We start from the raw sequence: 21,211 nt of genomic DNA on the forward strand, positions 1-21,211 counted from the left end.
GAGCCCTGCTGATGGAGCTCCGTGCTTGCTGCCCTGCCTCTCAGGGGGCACCTCGAGGTGCTCTCCAAGCCCTCAGCACTGGCAGCAGCACTTTAGAAGGCGAGGATCCTCTTGCCCAAACCCATCCGTGGTTTGTGGAGAGGCAAAACTTGCTCTGCTAATTAAGCAGATGAGCCACGAAGTTCCAGCCACGAAGAGGACGCGTGTCAGAGCTGCCTTTAAGCAAGGCAGGAGCCAAAAATCTTCTTCTAGGGGCTAAATCCGGATGAATTTCGAAAACCTCATCATTCAGCCCAAGGAGAGGGTCGCCTGAGTGAGCTCTGCTGAAGTTCTGCTCGAACAGCTCGGCTTCTCCTTGCTGGAATGAGATGGGAGAGCAAATAAATCCCCGTTTAATTGAGGAGCAGCGTTTCCATCAGCCCCAGCCCTTGCTGCGAGGAAGCAGCTCCCCTTTTAAACCCTGGTGCTGCCATCACTTCGTCACCAGCTCGAGATCCACGGGGCAGATCTGACGAAGGGCAGAGCGGTTACGAGGATCAACCTTGGTTTTAAGCTCCCTAAAAGCTCCCGAAAACGCTGCTCTACTTGCCCGATCGGGCACAAATGACCTTCCCTTACTCAGCAGCCTCGCGCTCCAAGCACTGAGTCAGGCAGCCGTGCTGGAGTCATTTGTTTCTCCCCAAGCCAGCACAGCTGCGAGGAAGGGAGCTGGATTTTCTCCTGGCTCGAGCAGCAGCAGCAGGATTACGAATTGAGTCAAAGAGCAGGGCCCAGGCTGCTGTCAAGGGCTCGGGACGGGCACGGTAAGGTCACACCTCTGGCAAGGTGCAGGGGCAGCAGATCTTGCACGGTCCCTGGGTGTGCAGAGTGGTTTGGATGGCACCAAAAGGTGCTTTGCTGGTGTTTTGCAAGTTCCTGTTTGCTTTTCTCAACCCTGAGAGGGTAGAAAGCAAGCAAAGAGATGCTTGTAGGGCTGGTTGATGCCCGGTGGGGCTTTTTATGGCTCCGTCAGGTCTGTGCTGAAAAGCCCCCAGCAGCAAAACCGAGCTCCCAGCGTGGTGGGAGCCACCAGTAAAGCCAGGACACAAACTGGGACCACGATCTGACAGCAGGACGGGAGGTGGAGAGGGCTGGTTGTGGTGCTGAGCCCCCGTCCCTCCCCGAATTACGTCTCCAGGGGGACCTGGCTGCGATCTGCACGCTCCCATCTCGCGGCGTGAGCTGCAAAAACCCAGCCTGGGCTCGAGCTGGGGGCAGAGGCGCCCCCAAGGAAAAGCCTCCTGGCTGAGTTTTGCACTAACGACATGCACCAGAGGTGTTACACTAATAAATATTCGCTAACGAACTTCACTTGGGCTCCAGCTGAGAGGTGCCCACGGTCCAAGCAGCTGCTGGGTCCCGGGAGGAGACCCCAGCCAGAGCAAGCAGATTTTACAGGGTTGGGAAATGAATTTAAGTTGTGACAAAGCTGCCACATGTGTGTGTGTGTGTCCCCCAGGCTGCCAGCTCTCTGCTGGCCTCCTCGTTTTCTCTTCAAGTGGCCCCGTCAGGGCTCAAGGGGCGAAAATTGCCTCCCTTCATGGTGCTACCAGCAGAGATTTCGCCTTGGGGTGTGGAGTTTTTCCAGCGGCGAGCTCCGTCTCAGCTGGAGCCTTGTTCAGCAAGCTGCTGGTGCCCAAATCTCCTGCCTGGCCACGGGGAGCCTCCTCTCCAAGCTCTCCCGTTCCCCAAATCCTCCGGATCTTCGCTTCTCGAGCAGGCAGGACAACCACATCCCCTCTGCTGCGCCCGTGTCGCCGGTGGAAGCGGGGCAGTTGCGCCGTGGAGCGGCTCCAAGGCTCCTTGAACCACGTCCAGGTCTCTCCAGGCTGCTCTCACGCACTCCTCTCATCCTCCCGAGGTGGCCAGGGCACGTGCAGGAGGCAGGAGACCTTTTAGAGCAGCGTTCGTGCCACGGGAGGTGTTTTCGGGGACCTCAGGCAGCGTTTGCCGAGCAGCCCAATTCCTCAGCACGGGGCTGAGCTGCGCGGACGAGTCGGGCGCCCCACGGTGGGTGCAGAATCAGATTTTCACCCTGAAAAAAAGAAGCCAGGTGGATAAAAAACCTCGAAGCACGAAACAAAAAGGACTTTGGTCACCTGCCTGGGGGGCACCTGAAGCCCACCGAGCCTGGTGCTGGAGGAGAGGGCGCTGCCGTGGGGTTGGGCTGCAGAGCAGGACCTCTCGGAGGTTTATTTGCTCCCTACAAGTTGTGGCATCCCGTGATTTCTTTACAAACCATCTGCCATCTGTGCAGAGCTCTAGCATGGGCCGAAGAGATGTCGCCAACCCGAATTTAGCCTGTTAACGTGGAGAAAACAAGTTTGTCCTCCCCTTTTCTCTGCAGGAGCGATGCGTTCGGGCACCGAGCTGCGTTCTTGGGCCTTGGGGCTTCGGGGCTCGGTTTGACACGGAGCAGCACCCGGCAGGGACCTCGGCTGCAGGGCACGAGCCCCACTTTTCACCTCCCTGCCTCCCTCTCTGCGATTTCAGAAATCCCAGCTCCGAGTATTTTCTTTCCCCCCGGCTTAAGCTGCGTGTGTTGGCGGCAGCGCTCTCGGTCAGGTTGGCTCCAGTTCCTTACTGTACATCTGGTCCTCATCTGGAGCTAAAAGGATCAACATGTCTGCTGCTTGGGAACCGCTGGCATGTTCGAGCCCTCTCCTTTTGTGCCTCTCCGCGAGCGTGATGTGCCACGGCTCCCTTCATTGTGTCAGCCCCGGCGAATCCGATCGGCTCCAATTAGTCACGTCATTGGAATGTCTCTCATTACATATTAATCTTATTCCCAAAGAATATCCAGCGAGCCTGTCAGAGATGTTATTTATTTTTATTTTTATTTTATTATTATTTTTTTTTGCAGCTGAAAGGTTCCCTTCGCCTTCAGCTGCTTCGCTCCCAGCTGTCCCAGCGCCTCCCCAGCCTCCCCGTTTTCGTGCCTGCACAAGGTTTTTTTTTGCCCTGCCCAAAGCTCCCGCGGAGCAAAAAGCGCAAAGTTGCACTCCAGAACCCCCCCAAAAACCCCGTCCTGGCTTCGTTCCTCGGAGGATTTGGTGCTGTGCGGGGTGGGAAGCCAGCAGCACCCGGCGGAGCGAACCCCGTGCCCCGGGGGGGCTCAGCGCCGCTCGGGTTTGGCAGGGCTCAGCCCCGTCACCTCTTGGCCAACGTTGACGTGTCCCCTTTGGCTTCTTGTCCCCGCAGCCCCTGCATCACCTCGCAGCTGGACGAGCTCCTGTGTCCTCCCACCACGCCGGAGGGCCGCAACGACGAGAAAGCCCTGCTCGAGCAGCTCGTCTCCTTCCTGAGCGGCAAAGACGAGACGGAGCTGGCCGAGCTGGACCGAGCCCTTGGCATCGACAAACTGGTGCAGGTAGAAGGGGGAGAAAAAGGGGTTGGGGCCGCTGGGGCAGGGCGGAGAGGGGCCAACATGAGGGCGAAGGAGGATTTCCAGCATCTGCCAACGGGAGGCCAGATGTGAGCGGGAACATCAGATCGGGAGAGGACACCCGATCCGCTGCCATTCCGCTGGAAACGTTGGAAAGCAGCCCCGTGAAACCCAATAGCCTGTTCTGGGCTTTATTTTTTTTAAAAACAGAGTCCCCCCCCGTGAGAAAAGCCAGCCTGAAGGCTGCCATCCCCGCACGGCTCATGTGTCGGGGTGTGTGGGGAGAGCTGGCGGGGCCGTCCCCCTTCCCCGCCGCGCTCGGGGGATGATTCGGAGGAGCCTTCCAGCTGGAGTCCGCCCCCCCGACAGGCAAGAGATTCCTTCGGCCTTAATTGCGCTGCCTAATAATATATCTAATGGCCTGGCTGGTATGAAACCCTGCGGCCGAGATTGGCTTACACTGCAGCTGCCCCTCTGCCTCGGATTTAACCGCAGGAACCGACGCCGGTTTTGCCGCGCTGTCGCCGGCGGCGTTTTGGGACGGTGCCGTGGCCCCTGTCGCAGGCGTTGGCGTCTGAAGGAGCAAGATTTTCCTCAAAAATAGGGCACGGCGCAGGGGGAAGCCCGCCTGTAGGAAGAACAGCAAGGGAGGTGGAAGATGGGACGGATGGCTCGGGGTTTTTCGTAGAGCGGGCTCTTTTTCCACGCCGCGTCGTGCTCGCACGCGCGCTTTCTCCAAAACAACCGCCCCAACCTGTGCCCTAAAAAAGAAACCCTCTGCGAGCAGATCCCTCCTGGTGCTCTGGGCCTCCTCCTCCACTGCTGAAGCTCAAGGACATCCCAGGAGGTGGCACGTCCCCTTTTCCTGAGGGACCTGGGGGACCCACCAATGATTCCCGAGCCAAGCATTTATTTGCCTTCCAAAACCAGGTCTCTTTTCTCACACCACGCATCCGAAATCAACAAGTGCCTTTTTTTTTTCCCTACAAATGCACTCAGGGGTAGGGAGTTCGGCCCCTCTGGTCCTACCAGAGATGTTCTTGCCAAAGCTGGGTGTTTGCACGGGGCTGGATTTGAGATGTCCCCAAACATCCCCCGGCCGAGGAGCACCTGGCTGGGAGGATTGTCTCATGTTTGGAACCGGCCCCGGTTTTGCTCCCGTCCAGGGATCATTTCATTAATGCGAACCTTGGGCTTTTTCCACGGCTTTGGGTGAACCTCAGAAATATTTGAAGTAGCTGCATGCAATATTTCCTTTCGGTACCCGTTCAGAGAAGCGGTGGCATCATTGTGCAGGAAGAAAACGCGCTGATAGCTCCCCTCCAGGAGATGCTGGTGGCAGGTGGGAGTTCACATCCACCCGGGGACAGCTCGGGGATCTACTCCGACTTCAATTTTTTTGTTTTTTAGGCCCAAATATTTCAGGCTGGCTCTGAGGGCCAAGCGCAGCTGCCTCGAGCCGCGGGCTGGGCTCCGGCAGAGCGGTGCTGGCACCCACGGGCAGGCACACGGTGGCCCCGGGGACAATTTGCCACGTCCCGGGACACGGGTGGCTTCTCTCACCTTTCCTGAGCCCCCTCCTGTGCCCGGTCCCCCCAACATCTCCTTGTTATTGGAGACGTGGTGAGAGGAGGTGCCGGAGGTGTCTGCGCCCCATTTAATCAGGAGGCGGCCGCAAGCTGGGGATTTTGGGGAGGAAAGAGTGAAAAAGGCTCGTTTCGGCAAGCCTGGCTTTGGGGCTGCTGTTTTAGGACCTGAAACCCCGTCCTCGAACCATGCAAATTCCATCTGAATTTCTGGGAGGGAGAGAAAACCAAAAAATTTCCCGTGCTCAGGTCAATCTCCGAGCGGGGTGCGATGCTGTTTGGGCCCTGAGCCCACCCGAAAAGCCTTTTATGGGGTCTCTGCTCCAAAGCAAGACGAATTAAATCCCTCCCATCCCTCTGAGGTTTGCAGAGCCCTGGGGAGCGGGCATTTGGGGCAGCCCTTGGGGTAGCACTAGCCCTGCGGCAGCCTGCCCGGGCAGAGCAGCATCTTTTAGGGCGCTTGGCTGGGGCCATCCCCTACACCCAGCCGAGGGATGGGGCTGCAACGCGCAGCACCGCAGCAATTTCTTTCAAATTAAATAATTTACAGAGAGAAAACCACGAGTGCAGAGCTTTGAGGGTCAATTTGGACAGCGTGAGGGGTCGGGTGGCACGGCGAGCACCTTTCCACCCTCTCCTCCAGCGCGCCGGGCTCGAGCTCATCCGGTCTCCACCGTACGGCTTTTATTTTATTTTATTTTATTTGACATTATTTTATTTCATTTTCTCCTCTCTCTTTTTCCTCCCCCAGGGCGGCGGGCTGGAAGCCCTGACGGAGCGGTTCCAACCCCAGCAAGCCACCCCGCAGCTCCTGATGGAGCAGAAACCCGGCCTCTACCCCCAGCCTTACTCCTCCGCCTCGCCCACCGCCAACCTCCCCGCCGCCTTCCCCGCCATGGTCCGCCAGAAACCGTCCTTCGGCCCCATGCCCGTGCAGGTGCCCCCGCCCCGCGGGGCTTTTCCCACCACCATGGGGGCCATGCAGCCCCGGCAGACGCTCAGCCGGCCCCCCACCGCCCCCAACCAGCTGCGGCTTCAGCTGCAGCAGCGGCTGCAGGGCCAGCAGCAGGTAAAAAAAACCTCCCCCGGTGGCCACGAGGGGATTTAGGGAGCCCGGAGGGTGGGCGGCTCCCGACGTTGGTGTGACATCTGTATTTTTGGCTGCTCTCCTGACTTTTCTTATTCCGTTTCTCCCCCTCCAGCTGATCCACCAGAACCGGCAGGCGATCCTCAACCAGTTTGCGGCCAGCTCGCCGGTGGGCATCAACATGCGGGCGGGCATGCAGCAGCAGATGACACCCCAGGTAAGGGGGACACGGCACAAGGACACGGTCCCCGGGAGCTCAGGGTGCCCCCATCCCCTCTGCTACGGGCAGAAAAACCACCCAGCGTGCCAAAACCTGGCTGCCGAGGAGCTGCTGTGGTTTATTTCCCTTTATTCCATCCCCTCCACCTGGGTGAGGTATAAATACCTCGTCACCACCTAGTGCCAACGCGGTTAATTGAGAAGGGTCTCCGGGAAATAGACGGCGTCCTTTAAATACCAGCATCTCCGGTGGATCTTCATAATGATCCTACAAATCCCCAGGCCCTAAAGTTCTTGTTTCGCTCCGAATGAAGCGGGTGAAACGCCTGGAGGGGTTGGGAAGCATGGCTGAGTTCGGGTAACTTCACTCCACGTCTCCGAGAAGCCTCTGGATTTCCCTGGGGAATATCAGACGAGGGCACCCGGCAGTTTCCGTCGCAGCCGATGGCTTTGTCGAGCTCTCGCTGGTTGTGCTGAGGTTTTTGAGGGTGAGGGATGCGAGCACATCTGGATCAGCCCTGTGGGGAAAAAGCCCAGCACGGAGGGAAGTCTCGGGGGAGGATTTTGGGAGCAGCACGCAGCCGAGAGCTGGAGGGCGGAGATCCCGAGCGTGGGCACGCAAGCTGCCCTCGCTGGGAGCCCGAGAAGAGGGTTTTAGGCACAAAAAGGGCTTTTTGCTGCATCCCTCGGATAAAAGGAACTAAATGATAGTGGGATGACTCTGCCCTGCCTCTGATCCGCACAACCCAGCGGATTTACAGCCCCCTGGGGCTGCTCCCCTCTTCTTCTCCAGCTTCCCCTCGCTAAATGAGGACGGACACCCCAAACCTAAGGGGGAAGGGGATGGCCGGGGGGTTGTTGCCAGCCATTTGGGGGCTAATTTGGGCATCTCCTTCCCCTCCTACAGCCCCCCCTCAACGCCCAGATGCTGGCCCAGCGCCAACGCGAGCTCTACAGCCAGCAGCACCGGCAGCGGCAGCTGATGCAGCAGCGAGCCCTCCTGATGAGACAGCAGAGCTTCGGCAACAACCTCCCCCCTTCGGCCGGCCTCCCGGTGCAGATGGGGGCCGCCCGGCTTCCCCAAGCCCCCCCGCAGCAGTTCCCTTATCCCCCCAACTACGGTACGAGCCCCGGGAACCCCCCCACCTCCACCAGCCCCTTCTCGCAGCTGGCGTCCAGCCCCGAGGCCGCGCTGGCGAACCGCGGCGCCATGGTCAACAGGGGGATGATGGGCGGCGTCGGCGGGCAGTTCGGCGCCGGGATGACCCCGCAGATGCAGCAGAACATCTTTCAGTATTCGGGTTCAGGTAGGTGAGGCCGGAGGGGGCCCCCCGCCCCGAGCCCCTCTCGGTGTAGGTGGAAGGGGTGGCGAGGGTGCGGGGAGGCGCGGCGCGCCGGAGGTGTGCCCCTAGGGGCAGGAGGAACACGGAAATGCTCCCAGAAAAGCCAGGTTTAGCCAAATATCGCAAGGATTGGGTTCTGCGTGCGGTTGTGCCCTGGGTTTTGTCTGCTCTCCTCGGAAAGTGGCGCGGGGAGAGAGGCGGAGGGCACAGCGGTGACCTCGGGGGATGCTGCGGCACCGTGGGCTCCGCTGCTGCCATCTCACGCCACGTCTCGCTGCCCTTTCTGCACACCTCTACTAAACCTTTTCTGGTTGAATCTCCAAAAAAAAACGCATCATTTGGCCAAAAAAATCAATTTTTTTTTTTTTTTGTTGTTTTTACTCTTCCCACCAAACTCAAACCACAAAGCACTCCCCTGAAAAGCACTCCCCTAAACACTTAGGCTCGGGATCAGACCAAATCCTTGCCAAGACACCCTAAAGGAGCTGCAAACAGCTCCTGCATCTCTCGTGGGCACAGAGCTCTCATGAAATCCTTGAGATCGAGTAGGAGGGCACGCTAGGTTGAGTGCTTGAAGGTCTCCACGTCCTTTTTGGGGTCTCAGCGAGGAGGAAACGGCCACCCCAGGGCGCAGCAGCCGTGCAGGACCCCCTTAGCCACGACCTTATCGCTGCCCCGGCCGTTTCCCATCCAGGTGTGGTACGAAATAGGGCCAGCAGCCGATGGAAACCACTTGGGGAAGGGGGTTCCCCGCCCGCTCAGCCCTGAAATATTTACGTGGCAGCTGCTGGAAACGAAACCCAGAGAGCCCGGACCCGAAACTCGCAGCTGATCCTCCTGCAGCTGCACGGGGAGGAGGAGGAGGAAACGGGGGCGGGCAGGGGGGCACCGCCAGCATCCCACCACCCCCCTGCCTGATGCCTTCTGTCCTTCCCCAGGCATGGGGCAGCAAAACGAGCCCGCCTTCGCCCCCTCGCTCAGCCCCAGCAGCCCCCTGATGTCGCCGCAGCTCCCCCCGTCGCAGAGCCCCATGCTGCAGCCGGCGCCGCCGACCCCGGGCTATCAGTCCCCCGACATGAAGAGCTGGCAGCAAGGAGCCATGGGCAACAGCAAGTAAGGTGGCGGGGATGGGGTGGGGAGGGATTTTTAAGGTGTTTTTTTGTTTTTTTTTTTGGGTTCCTACCCCCGTGAGCCGGGGGCTGCGCGCCCAGGCTCGGGGTGGCCAGAAGCCCGCGGAGCGAGCAGGCGTCGGGCGAGGCACGGAGCAAATTTGGGGTTTTGAATTGTGGCTTCATTACGTGCCACGAAAGCAGGGGGATTTAGGAAATGTGGCAATAAAAGGAGCCGTGTGTGGCAGTGCCACTGTGGCCCGTGCTGGTGCCTCTTAAACCAACGCATCCAGCTCTGACTTGGGGGGGTGAAATCATCACATCTGCTGCCTGGTTTTGTGTGCGAGTCAGGTTTGAGCTTCAAATCGCCAGAAACGGGAAAAAGAAACAAACCAAAAGGTGTTGCTTTGGATCTGGGCACAGCTCAGCTAACCTCTCCTGCTCAGGCAGCAGTGAGAGCTTGGGGTCAGAAGGACTTTGTAGGGCTTTGTATTTCCTCCAGGCTGCCCCTCGTGGTCCCCCCTATCCCCCGGTGTCTCTCCTGCCCCACCAGGTCACGCTGAGCAGCCCCGTGCTGCAGCAGGAGCAGGGGGCTGATGTTTCCACCGTGCTCCCCAACCTTCCAGGGCATCCCTTGGGTGTTTGCAGCCCCTCTAATGCCACCGTGTCCCTCCCTCCCTCCATCCCAAGGACCTGGATGGACCAAAGGATGGTTTTTTGTGCAGGGAAGAAAGCGAGGAGGCTGCAGGAGCAAAGTTTTCCCCCTCTCCCCAAATCCCACACCACCCCCAGCTTCACGCACACCCAGTGCTGCCTCCGGGGTCTTCATCCCACCCCGAACAGGCAGAGAACATCCTCCCACCGCCACCACCACCACCCTACTAACCCTTTTCCCTCCTCTCCCTCCCAGCGTCTTCAGCCAAACCGGGCAGACGCAGCCGGCCCCGGCGCAGCAGGGGATGTACAACAACATGAGCATCACCGTCTCCATGGCGGGAGGGAACACCAACGTCCAGAACATCAACCCCATGGCGGGCCAGATGCAGATGAACTCGCTGCAGATGCCCGGGATGAACTCCATGTGCTCGGAGCAGGTCAGTGCCGCCTCTCCCCTGCCCCCAAACGCCTTCCCCGGGTGATTTCTTTTCCCCCAAAGCCGTGTTAGGTTCCCGTGGTTCCTGCCCCCGTGCCAAAGCCTGGCTTAAGTGCCCTAAGCCAGGGCAGAGCACCCCCAGCCTGTTTAGAGCAATTTGGGGAGGTGTTTGGGTGCTTTTTAGCAAATTTCCCAGTGTCTGCACCCAAACTTGAGAGGCTGGCGTGGAAAACCTGCTGCTCCTTGGCTGTTTAAGGCCAGGATGCTGCCACCAGCAGCGTGGCTGTGCCCTTCCCAGCCACCCTGAGATGTCTCCGGGTGTTTTAGGTGCTGGGCTTCGTCTCGGTGCCACCGAAGCTCCTTTTTGCTGCTCTGGGTTTGGGTGGGAGCGCCGCTGCCAGGCCTTGCAGCCTCCCCGGGGTCCGAGCCGCTGGCTTTTCCCCCTCTTGTGACATTTCACGCTCCCTGGAGACGTTCCCAGAGCTGGCAGCAGCTCCAGGCAAAGGTGCAGGAGGTGGGGAGAGAGGCAAAAAGCTCCCAAACCCGCTCCGGGTGCCAGGAGGACGCCGGCACCACCCCACGCGTGGGCTCCCCCTCCCCAAATCCACCCAGGCTCGGCTCGAGAGGGTGACGAGTGGCTCAGGGGACCTCCAGGAGCCCTCGCTGAGCCTTTTTTTTTTTTTTTGCTTCCCGCAGGTAAATGACCCGGCGCTGAGACCCGCGGGCCTTTACTGCAACCAGCTTTCCTCCACTGACCTTTTGAAAACAGAAGCAGACGGGGCGCAGGTCAGTAAGAAACTGCTAAGCACATCTCAGGTACAGAGAGAGGAGTTGGCCGTGCTCCCCAAAACTCAACCATCCCGGCCGTGCCGTGGTGCCGCGCTCGGCACCGGGCAAAATTTTGGCCGTGGCCAGCTCTGGCTCACGGGGTTGGCTCCGTCCCTGCCGCTGCTGGCGCTTGGGGACCTCAGAAATCCTGCTCTGCTCGCCAGCCTCATCAAACCCCAGCTCGCCGCGCCGCTCAGAGCGCTTTTAAAATTTTCCTGCTAGTGCAGAGGAGCAGAAACGCTGCACCCGAGCTGGGAAAACAACTGCAGGGGGCAGGAGGAGCAGGAATTCAGCCCGGCTCCGAGAGCAGCCCCAGGGCGAGGGAGGATTTCAATCCTCAGCTCCAGTTTTGGGTTGGAAGGAGCCGATTTTGGGTTGGAAGGAGCCGGCCCCGCTGCCCGGCGCCGCCGCAGGGTGCCCGGGGAGGTGCCCACCGCTCTCAGCTGTCGCCGCGGTGCCGCCGGCGCTGATCTGGGGCAGAACGAGGGGATTTGGAAGGGGAAAAGGGACAGAGGGAGAGAGGGAGGCTGCGGGACGGTGTCTGTCCGTCCCTCCATCCATCCGTCCGTCCGTCCAGCGGGGAGGCCGCGAGGCGCGCCCAAAGCGAGCGCCGCCGCCGTTGCCTCGCGGGCTTTTTGCCTTTCACGCCGGGACCAGCCGATTCAGCGCCTTCTTCCCCAAAACTTCCCCCCTCCTCGCTCTCCCCCCTCCCCGTCCGCGCGGCGTTGGTTTGCAGAGCCCCCAGGGACCCACGCCACCGCCGCCGCCGCCGCCGTCGCCTCTCTTAATTTCATCAAGCAGCCGCTCCGGACCACGCCGCTGCCTTCCCGCACCGCCAGCTCCCCAGTGCCCAGGGGATGCCAGCCTGGCTTTTTTTTTTTTTTTAATTATTATTTTTTTAAAAAAAAACATTTTTTGGTTATTTTTATCCCTTTTTTTTTTTTTTAAAAAAAATAAACGAGCGCCGTGAACCTCGCCAGAGCCCTTGAGCCGAATGAGTGCAGCGGTTTTCTTTTTGTAGGACAAGAAGACAGAAGAGTTCTTCTCTGTGGTGGCTCCAGACTAGAGGAAGTCTCTAGTGAGTTTCCACTTCACGTAGTACCCAGTCCGTCGCCTCCGGGCCCCTGCCCCGTCCCCGCTAAAACCCCCCCTCTTGTCTTTTGTGTCCCAGCAGGTACAGCAGGTTCAGGTGTTTGCCGACGTGCAGTGTACAGTGAATCTGGTAGGAGACCCCTACCTCAACCCGCCGGCTCCCCTGGGCGCCCCGAAAACCGCTGCCGCCGCCGCCGCCGCCGCCGCGGTGCCGCCGCCCCCGCAGGGCCAGCAGAAGAGCCTTCTTCAGCAGCTACTGACTGAATAACCCGCTTTTCGAGGAATGTGAAATCGAAAAAAAAAAAAAAAAAACACAAAAAAAACACACAAAAAAAAATAATAATTGAGACGTACAGAGAGATATAAATATATATATATTATCTATTTTTCTGAGATTTTTGATATCTCAAACCGCAGCCATTCTGCAGCTCGTAGTGTTTGGAGCCAAAAGGGGGTTTGGTTTGGTTTGTTTTTTTTTTTTTTGGGGGGAGGGGGGGGTATTTTTTTTCCCTTTTTTTTTTTTTTCTTTCCTTTTTTTTTTTAAAAAAAAAAGAAAAAAAAAAAGCGTTGGATGTTGGCGAAGCGACGAGGCGGGACAGTCGGTTTCTTGAGCCAAAATTACAGATGATTCTTATTTTTGTAATCAGTTGCTGGCTTCTTAATCTGGCCGAAGGTTTCTCGGGGAGGCGGGGAGGGGAGAGGGAGAAGGCAGCTGGAGGACTGCGTCGGGAGGAGGAGGAGGAGGCGAAAAAGGAGAAAAAAAAAAAAAAGGAGGAGGAAGAGGAGGAGGAGGAGGAAGAGCAAGCTCAGTTTCAGCTGGATCTGTCACTGATCACGTCTCAGTGTGGGGCACGGAAGGGGTCGACGCTGGACTTCTGCGAGAAAGGCCGTTTTTATTCATGCTTAAACAAAAAAAAAAAACCTCTCCCCTCTGCCCCAGCCCGCTTGTGCGTACAATCAGCTTTTTCTAGCAATCGTGAGTTTGTCGGTTTTAAAGAAAAAAAAAAAAAAAAAACAGAGTATTTTGACCCACCATTTTTTCCATGTTTTATGCCGGTTTAAAGGCCTCCTAGCGAACAGAGGCCAGGACGTGTATATTACAACAGGAAAAAGTAAAAAAAAAAAAAAAAGACAAAAAAAAAGACAAAAAAAGAACAGTTTGGGGAAAAAACTGCAATAATTTTTAGGGGGAAGGACTTGGGGGGGGGGGAGGGGTCTGTCAATTATTGTAGATAAAATTTTCTGATTAAATATTAAATAAAATTAAGCAGTCGGTTCTTTCTGCTTTGATTGTGTTTAACAGCTGAGGTAGCTTAAACTATTTAAAATAATAATAATAAAATAATAATAATAATTGAAGTCTCTGTTGGGAGATACAGCTTATTTTTATTTTTATTATTTTTTTTCCCCCCTCAAGCCTGTCACTGTAAATAGCTCTGAGCTCTGTATAAATTTGTTTCCTTCTCTTTTAGCCGGGGGTCGCTTTTAATATTCACTGCTGACTTTTACGGGAGCGGGGGGGGCCGTGGGTTTTTTTTTGTTTTGTTTTGTTTTGTTTTTTCCCTCTCTCTCTCTAAAATCGCGCTGGTGTGTGGAAAACAAACAAACAAAAAAATGTGTAGCTTTGTTGATTGACATTTGCAAGAGTTAAAAGATGACAAATAATGAAAAAAAAAAAAAAAAAAAAGAAAAAGAACCCGAGTTGCCAGCTTAACGTTTCGTTGTTTCTGTGTGGAGGGGCGACCCGGAGCGGTGCCGCAGCCCCGGTGGCTTGGGGGGGATGGGGAATTTTGGGGTTTTGGGGTGCCCGAGCGTTTTGGGGTGCTTAGCTGGGGCTGGTGGGTGGCTGCCGTGCTCCTGCTGGGGGCTGGAGGCGGTGGGTGAGGAAGAGGAAGGTGCTGGGGGTCTTTGTCCTGTGCTTTTTATGGGTTAGTGCTACTGAAGCTGGGTGGGGCGGGCGAAAACTGCTCATTTTTTTCTGAAAACCCCAAAAGAAACGGCTCGGGGCGCCCTCCTCACACCCACCAGGGGTTGGTTCCTCAGCGCTGGGCCAGCGGGGAGATTTTGGGGGCTGCGCGGGCAGGAATTGATGCGGTGCGAGCAGCGTGACCCAGCCAGGGAGCTGCGGGTCAGGGGCACTTCCAGCCGGCAGCGCTTTATTTATTTGTTGTTTTTTTTTATTATTTTTTTAACAAGAGGGGGAAATCAAACTCACAGGACGGTGAGCTGCTTTCAAAAACGGGCATAAACGAGGCAGAAATCAGCGGGCTGAGAGCTGCAGAGATCCCGGCTCGCGGGCCGATGCTGCCGTCTGCTGTTCGCACGGCTCCCAGCAGGGTTTTGTCACGGCTTCAGGAGCTCAGGCGCTGTGAAAAACCAGACAGAAATAAATTCGGGGGGCTGCACAAAGCTTAGGGCACTGTGAGGAAGGCAGAGAACCCATCACAGCCCTACCTAACGCTGCCCCGGGTTAATCTGACCCTGAAGGGTGGCTGGGAGCGGGAGTTTGTGGATTTTCAGGCAGGTTTGGGTCCCCTGAGTGAGAACAGGGAGAATTAAAACAACCACAGAACTGAACAGCAGGGACAGCAGCACCGTACCTGCTGCATAAAGGGCAGAACAGGAGGGATGAGGCAAAATTCAAGCTGAAAATCAGAAAAAAACATGATCTAATCGTGAAAATAGTCACTCCTAACACACACCAGAGACATTTCCAGGTGTGGCAGACACTAAAATGCTGCCTGCTCTGGCATGGTAAAGATCTACAAGCACACAGACAGAGCAGACCCATGTAACAGAGTCACATTCTGCACAAACAAATATTTAATCCTCTCCACTAATGAGTTTTACACTTTTTAACCGTTATCCCACAAGGCTGATGAGCGTTTGCAGCGCTCCCGAGACAGCAGCTTTCCTCCTGGAGCCTGTCGGGGGGCAAACTAAGCTCTGATTCAGGAGGAGAGCTGCCCACAGCCATCCAGAGCTGGAGCAGGGATCACTTCAGCAATTTGAACTTCTTCAGGTGCTGGTGGACTTGGTCCTTTGGGTAGGGCCTGAGCGCCAGGCAGGTGGGAACGTTCTCGGGCTGTTCAGTCCACACTTCGTGGTCGATGCTGTGCTGCTTCAGGGTCTCTGCCAGCACCGTCAGGGCGGCCTCATCCGGAGCCTGGGGAAAAGAAAAAAATTGCAGTGAAATTTGGGGTGAAAGATGCCTGTAAGAGCCACAGAGAAATATTGAATCGTTAAGGTTGGAAATCATCCAAATCACCTGGTCCAACCACCCCCTACCACCACTGTCACCACCAAACCCTGTCCCCAAGCACCACGTCCAACCTCTCCTTGAGCGCCCCCAGGGACGGTGACTCCCCCACCTCCCTGGGCAACCCGTCCCAACGCCTGACTGCTCTTTCTGAGCAGAAATGTCTCCTCATTTCCCACCTGAACCTCCCCTGGCACAACTTGAGGCCATTCCCTCTGCTCCTATCACTGGTTACCTGGGAGCAGAGGCCGACCCCAGCTCCCTGCCCCTTCCTTTCAGGTGTTTGTAGGGAGCAACGAGGCCTCCCCTCAGCCTCCTCTGCTCCAAACCAAGCACCCCCACCCCCCTCAGCCTCTCCTCACAGGATTTGTGCCCCACACCCCCATTTTTTCCCTTATGTTACCACAGTGACCACCACCAACAGCAAGTTTGGAACCCACACAACCACTAAACCCCCAAAACACCCCTTTTTTTTCCCCAAAACTCCTCATCGGGCTACCACAAACCCCTCTGCCCCCCCCACGCCCACCGACCCAGCACTGCTGAGGGGAGCCTGGGGGGGGACGAGGACCGAGCCTGGGGGTCGGGGGGTCCCTGGGGGTCCCCCAGGATTGAGCCTGGGGTTGGGGGGTCCCTGAGGGTCCCCGAGGACCGAGTTTTGGGGTCGGGGGGGGTCCCCAGGGAGCGGTGCCGAGGGGTGCGGGGGTCCCCCAGGCACCGCCTCAAAATGGCGGCCGCGGCTCCCCCTCAGCGCGGCGGGCGCCCCTTTCCCGGCATGCCCCGCGCACCTCCAGCACCACCGTCCTCATGGCGCCGCCCTGCTCCAGGTAGGCGCCGGTGTCCGGGTGGCCGCCGTGAGCGTGGGCGGCCGCCAGGACGGCGTGGCAGGCCTGGGCCACCACCGCGCCCAGCGGCCACGAACGGGCCAGGTCGCCCCGCAGCACCACGTACTGCACCAGCGCCGCCGCCCCCGCCGCTCCGGGCGCCGCCATGTTGTTGTACGGCAGCGCGCAGGCTCATAGAAGGAAGGGGGGGGGGGGAGCATGGCGGCGCGTGCTGGGGGTGGAGAGGAGAGGGCGCCGCCATTTTGTTGTACGGCAAAAAGGGGAAGGGGGGTGACGTAGTTCCGGTGGGGTCGGAGCGCGGAGTTTGAGCGGGGTGAGAGGGAAAGGGGGGGGGAGGGGGCGCGGGGGGGAGGGGGCGCGGGGGGGTCCCTTTAACCTCCTAAAACCCCCAAAAATCCCACTAAAATCCCCCTAAAATCCCCCAAAACGCCTCGAGGGGGTGTCACTTGGTTGCCCCTGACCCCTATTTCCCCATCGCTGGGGGTCCTCGGGCCGCCCCGTGTCCCCCTGAGCCCCCCAAACGTCTTGGGGGCACCCCCAGGCCGCCCCCTGCCCCCCCCCAAATCCCCTCAGGGAGCTGCCCCGTGACCCCCTGCCCCCCCCCAAATCCCCTCAATGGGGGTCCCTGAGCTGCCCCCCAAACCCCTTGGGCTCCCCTTTGTCCTCCTGAGCCCCCCCAAACCCCTTAATGGGTGTCCCTGGATTGTCCCATGTCCCTCAGACCCCCCAGAAACCTTTCAGGGGGTGTCCCCTGGCCACCCTGTGTCCCCCTGACCCCCCCAAATCCCCTCAATGGGGGTCCCTGTGCTGCCCTGTGTCCTCCTGACCACCCCCCAAATCCCTTGGGGGTGTTCCCAGGTTGCCCCATGTCCCCCTGACCCCCATATCCCCATCAGTTGGGGTCCCCAGGCCACCCTTTGTCCCCCTGACACTCCCAAACCCCTTGATGGGGGTCCCTGGGCCACCTCGTGTCCCCCTGACACCCCTAGCCCCCTTTTGGGGGGTGTCCCTGGGATACCCTATATGCCCTTGACCCCCACATCCCCATCACTGGGGGTCTCCAGGCTGTCCTGCGTCCCCCTGACCCCCACATCCCCCCCATTCCCCTCCCAACCCTTGGATGTGTACCCTCCCCCCAAATTTGGTGGCCCCAAGCTGCCCAGCTCCCCCTCATCCCATTAACCCCTTAACAGGGTTCCCCAGGCACGTGTGGTGCCCTGCTCTCCCTCGGTCCCCCTTCATGGGGTCCCCAAGTGTCCCCACCATCTGGGGACGACCCGAGGGGTCCCTGTCACCCCCCTGGGCTTGGGGTGTCGAATCTTGTCCCTGCCTGCACTCACAGGAGGGTTCCTTATGGGGTTGGGAAGCAGGATGGCTTCTAACGGGCCCTTTCAGCCCCCAGGACATCCTCGTGCCCCAGTTTCGGAGCCCGACCAGCCCCAGGACTTCTCGGCAGCGTGAGGAAGAAGAGGCCCCGTGAGGAAGCCGCCTCCTGGGAAGAAGGAGGGATGACGTCTGCGTTCCCACTCTTACCCAAGTCTTGGATGGAGATGGAGAAAGGGAAATCAAACTCAGAGGATGGTGAGCTGCTGCTGTGGGGGGTGGAGTGAGTATGCTGTCCCTCAAAGTGTGCCCTCGCCCAGGAGCACGCCATAAAGTGCTTGAGATGAGGACTTTATGCCCTGCCTCGCCCCACCACGCTGTGTTTCAGGGCAAATTTAGGGTACGGGGACATCAGACAAAGCCCCTCTGCTGCTCTGGGTTAGGAATAAAACGGGAGGTTGCAGATCTTTTAGGGTCAGGGCTGTTTGTTTGATCCATTTGATATTTTACTCTGCTTCTCAGGACATCAGCTAACTCGTTTGGGGACCCCCAGGTGCTTGTTGCCTGCTGGCATTCAGTCTTTCTATTTAAATTCCCCAAAGCCCCTTCAGGAGATGTTTGCCTGCCCCATTCCCCTTTGAAAAGTTGCTGTGAATGATTTTTTTGAGCATCTGTACTGGAACCACTTCGGTTTGGGTAACGTTTGCAGGCAGTTGATAGCCATAGCTGGGTTTTTGAGCCTGTTGTGCTCTTCTTGCAGGGGTGTTGGCTCACCTGGAGAGGCTGGAGGCGCAGGCTCGCGAGTCGGCCCTGAAGCAAGAAGAAAAGGAGCAGCAAGAGCAGAAGCTGGCTGGGCTGAAGGCCAGGGTGCAGGAGCTGAGAGCCCAGAGGGACGAGCTGCGGGCGAAACTGGAGCTGCAGCAAAAGGGGGTGAGAAAGGGCTTGCTGCAGAGACCTGGCAGAGGGCTCCGTCCTGCTCCTGTAGCATGGATTTACTAAAATTATTAATTTAGAGTCAACTGCTGCTTTTTATTTTCCCTTTTCAAGCCACGTTCAGTCCTGCTGCCCCTTGTTTTCAGCGCGGTGTCATCCAGGACTGCTGGGTCTACTTGCTTGGAGGCTGTGGGGCTATTTCTGAACTCTTTTTTCCCCCTTTTCCCCTCGAAAGGCTGCCTCGCTTTTCCCAGAACTGGGTTATTTCTCCGCAGCCTGGCTGCATTCCCTGCAGGCGACAAGTTCGGTGCCGCTGCCTTCTGCCCCCTCTCATCTTCTGTGTTTTTTTTTCTGTTTTTTTTTGCAGCTTCTGGAGAAAGAAGGTGTCGAGACGGATAAAGAGCAGCCCAGCGCTCGGGCTGTCTTGGAGTGGAAGATTCGAAGCATGAAGGACCTGCTGCAGCTCTTCTACCTCACAGGTAAGGTCTCCAGGTTTGTGTGTGTCCTGCTGGCTGTGCTTTTGGGGTGTGAGTTCAGCTTTTGGAAAACGTGTGACCGCCTGAGTCCTAGCAAAACCTTTGGGAAGGAGGTAGTTACCCAGCCAGTTGGTGCGTGGTGCTAACCCAGCACCTTATTTTCATCAGTTCCTGAACTTTTGATTAATTTTCTTGTTGTTTCCAATGCAATTTACCTTTGCTCTGTGTTCTGGTCCTTAGAGGGACGGTGTGGGGATGGTTCCTTGCATTGTACAAGTGGGTTTAGCCCCTGAGCACTCCTGCCACTCTTTTTGGGGCAGTGAGATGCTGCTTTCCTGCCCTGGGAGCAGCCTCTTCTCCCTGGAAGCCAAGACTGTTTGGAAGTAGCAGCATAACCCAGTTTTTGGGAATTTAAACTACCTTGAGCTTGAATTTATTGAAGGTCCTTTATAAAAAATTGCTGTTTTTTACATCCCTGACCTCTTGCAAGCCCTCGGTCATCCCAGGGACCTCCCTGGGGGTACGGCCCCCTCCTGCACTCTGTGCTGCCCCCACAAAAGTTCCTCCTGGTGCCGAGTTTTGGTAGCACCGAGTTCAAATCCCTCTCTCTGGACCCCCCAAAAGGGATCAGCGGGAAGCTGACCAAGCGGGGCGTGTGCTTCTGCATCAGCACTGCTTACGAGGGCACCTACCTGCACTCCTACTACCTGGACGTCCTCACCAAGCCCGAGGTGCAGATCCAACGCCACTCCGTGCCCACCTTCATCCCCCTGGAGCAGCTTGCCAGGAAGCACCTGCAGACGGACATCAGGCGCTTTCTGGCTGTCCTCTCCGACCACCTCAATGCTTACGCCGGCCGGAGGTACCAGGCGGACCAGTTGCAGGTACCAGGGGGCTGTAACTTGTCCTTTTGCCTTTTTTGTACCAAATATTACGAGTCCGTGCCCCTCTGAAGTGCTGGGGGGGATCTAGGCAGGTTTTTTTTACACACAGCGCTCACAGCTCGGGTTTTCAGAGCTTAACGAGCAGCCGTGTGGCTACAAACTGCTGCCTGCTTCGCTGGTATTCATACTTATTTATTTTTCGCTGCTCTTTATATTTATTTTTATTTATATTCGGGTCTTGTGGCTCATTTAAAACTTGCTGCCGAGCGCAAGGCGAGCTGCCTCCCCCCTCCGAGGTCCCTAAGCTCTTGGAAAAGGCCTCAGGGGAACGTGGCTGCGAGGTGTGGATGAGCAGTGTTTGTTGAAATCTTGCCCTCGTGGGGTTTTGCTGCCTTTGCAGCCACCCCGGGGCGGGTGGGCACGGCGCAGAGGGTGGGGGATCTGTGCCTGGGGAGCTCCCAGCCCTACGCCGACGGGCTCCTGTCCTAGCTCCGTGTCCAGAAGTTGTCTTTGTCCTTTCAGGAGCGTTTTTCAGACCGCCTGGAAGGGACCTTGCAGAGGAACTCCCTGTGTAACTTGCTGGTCTTCCACTACAACGTCTCAGGCCACAGCGGGAGCTTTCTGTTCAGCGCCAAGCTGCTTTACTCAGATCCCTGCTGCAGCCTCCCCACCGAAGCCATCGTTTCGTGCACGCGTAAGTGGGCCGGGCAGGGGGTCTGGGGCAGCTCTGAAATGGCTGGGGATTCCTCCTAGCTCAGTCTGGGGGACAAAAAGGAGCAAGTTTTCATTTTTCTGCACAAGGAAAGAGCTTGCTGTGGGATGGGGGAATAGGACGGGATCTCTTCAGCATCAGGAATTCCTCTCGGTGTAATTAGAGAAATGGTTAATGGGGGTTATGTAGGTGCTGAGGCCTGCTGTCGAGTTGTTCAGCTGGGCTGTAACTGCCCCCATTGCACCCTCGGCACGGAGAGAGGCAGGAGTGAGGTTTATGACCCCTTTTAAGGTGTCAGCAGTGCTGCAAAATGCAGCTTGTCCTGCCCCCGACCTGCAGTTTTCCACTCATCTGCCCCTTCTGGCTGGCTCAGCTGCAAGATGCGTGGACCAGCGTGCAGCTAGATGGAGCTCCAAGCGTTGCAGCTCGATTTTAAAATCTCCTTCTGCCACCAGCCGTGGTCTGAGGCCTCCCTGTGTGAGCTGAACCCAGCTGCAGCTGGGCTGGAGGAGGATATCAGCAGTTCCTCCTCTGCTTTGCCCACAGAAGCCGTCCCCTTACAGGTGAAGCTCTGCCCTTGCCCACAAATTTTGGTGTTTTCTGAGCTGGGAAAGCCGCAGGGTGGTTGTGGTGCTCCCGAATCCCTTGGAAATGCAGGACACGAAGGGTGAGGAAGGAGAGAGAAAGGTTACAAGAAGGAAAACCGGCACGGGAGAGTAAAAACTCCCTCGGGACAGGGGGAGAAGGAGAAACAAATAGTTCCGTGCTGGTAAATCTCTTCTCCCCACCTCCTTCTGCCCTCCAGCCAACGCTCCCGCGGAGCTGGCAGAGATGGCAGCAGCTCACTCGGAGACGTTTCGCCGCCTGGCCCTGCACAAAGCCTTCGACTCGTTCAGCAAAGCTGAAGAAACCCAGGACCAAGCACTGATAAGTCCCCCAGGTTCTCCCCAGTAGCTCTCCTCCCCTGCCGGGCATGCTCTCAACAAGAAAACGCTTCC

The 21,211-nt window shown here is 57.5% G+C and overlaps 3 protein-coding genes across 7 annotated transcripts in view; 2 read left to right on the plus strand and 1 right to left on the minus strand.

Moving 5' to 3' along the window:
* The window catches only part of NCOA1 (nuclear receptor coactivator 1), a 150,403-nt gene extending 138,131 nt beyond the window's left edge, over positions 1-12,272 (plus strand). For 2 of the 5 annotated variants that reach the window (XM_082756848.1, XM_082756849.1), the window contains exons 15-22: positions 3,241-3,409; positions 5,762-6,079; positions 6,213-6,314; positions 7,224-7,623; positions 8,598-8,772; positions 9,679-9,862; positions 10,558-10,647; positions 11,861-12,272. In XM_082756848.1, coding sequence (XP_082612974.1) covers positions 3,241-3,409; positions 5,762-6,079; positions 6,213-6,314; positions 7,224-7,623; positions 8,598-8,772; positions 9,679-9,862; positions 10,558-10,647; positions 11,861-12,049 — 1,627 coding nt within the window. In that variant the 3' untranslated portion in view covers positions 12,050-12,272. Of the gene's footprint in view, positions 1-3,240; positions 3,410-5,761; positions 6,080-6,212; positions 6,315-7,223; positions 7,624-8,597; positions 8,773-9,678; positions 9,863-10,557; positions 10,648-11,710; positions 11,768-11,860 lie in introns of all 5 variants that reach the window. The other 3 variants (XM_082756851.1, XM_082756852.1, XM_082756850.1) reach the window with 3 other exon arrangements.
* A 2,309-nt stretch (positions 12,273-14,581) lies between these two features.
* Positions 14,582-16,039, minus strand: PTRHD1 (peptidyl-tRNA hydrolase domain containing 1). The gene is made up of 2 exons (XM_082756853.1): positions 15,829-16,039; positions 14,582-14,947 (listed from the first exon to the last, which is right to left on the minus strand). Exons 1-2 carry the CDS (start codon positions 16,030-16,032, stop codon positions 14,777-14,779), a joined length of 375 nt encoding a protein of 124 aa, XP_082612979.1. The 5' UTR covers positions 16,033-16,039; the 3' UTR covers positions 14,582-14,776.
* Positions 16,040-16,183: 144 nt separating this feature from the next.
* Positions 16,184-21,170, plus strand: CENPO (centromere protein O). The gene is made up of 7 exons (XM_082757024.1): positions 16,184-16,198; positions 17,281-17,466; positions 17,969-18,138; positions 18,509-18,620; positions 19,242-19,501; positions 20,024-20,195; positions 21,019-21,170. The coding sequence occupies exons 2-7, from the start codon at positions 17,394-17,396 to the stop codon at positions 21,165-21,167; spliced, it is 936 nt and encodes a 311-aa protein (XP_082613150.1). The 5' UTR covers positions 16,184-16,198; positions 17,281-17,393; the 3' UTR covers positions 21,168-21,170.
* The last annotated feature ends 41 nt before the right edge of the window (positions 21,171-21,211 follow it).

The sequence above is a fragment of the Aythya marila genome (assembly GCF_965140915.1).
Source record: "Aythya marila genome assembly, chromosome: 3".
NCBI lineage: Eukaryota > Metazoa > Chordata > Aves > Anseriformes > Anatidae > Aythya > Aythya marila.

Bases quoted from the DNA above. Each gene is read 5' to 3' on its own strand.
- CENPO (XM_082757024.1), top strand. From the start codon at position 17,394: ATGACGTCTGCGTTCCCACTCTTACCCAAGTCTTGGATGGAGATGGAG. The intron at 19,502-20,023 runs GTACCAGGGGGC...TTGTCCTTTCAG, and splicing joins ACCAGGCGGACCAGTTGCAG to GAGCGTTTTTCAGACCGCCT. The intron at 20,196-21,018 runs GTAAGTGGGCCG...TCTGCCCTCCAG, and splicing joins AGCCATCGTTTCGTGCACGC to CCAACGCTCCCGCGGAGCTG.
- PTRHD1 (XM_082756853.1), bottom strand. From the start codon at position 16,032: ATGGCGGCGCCCGGAGCGGCGGGGGCGGCGGCGCTGGTGCAGTACGTG. The intron at 14,948-15,828 runs GTGCGCGGGGCA...TCTTTTCCCCAG, and splicing joins TGAGGACGGTGGTGCTGGAG to GCTCCGGATGAGGCCGCCCT.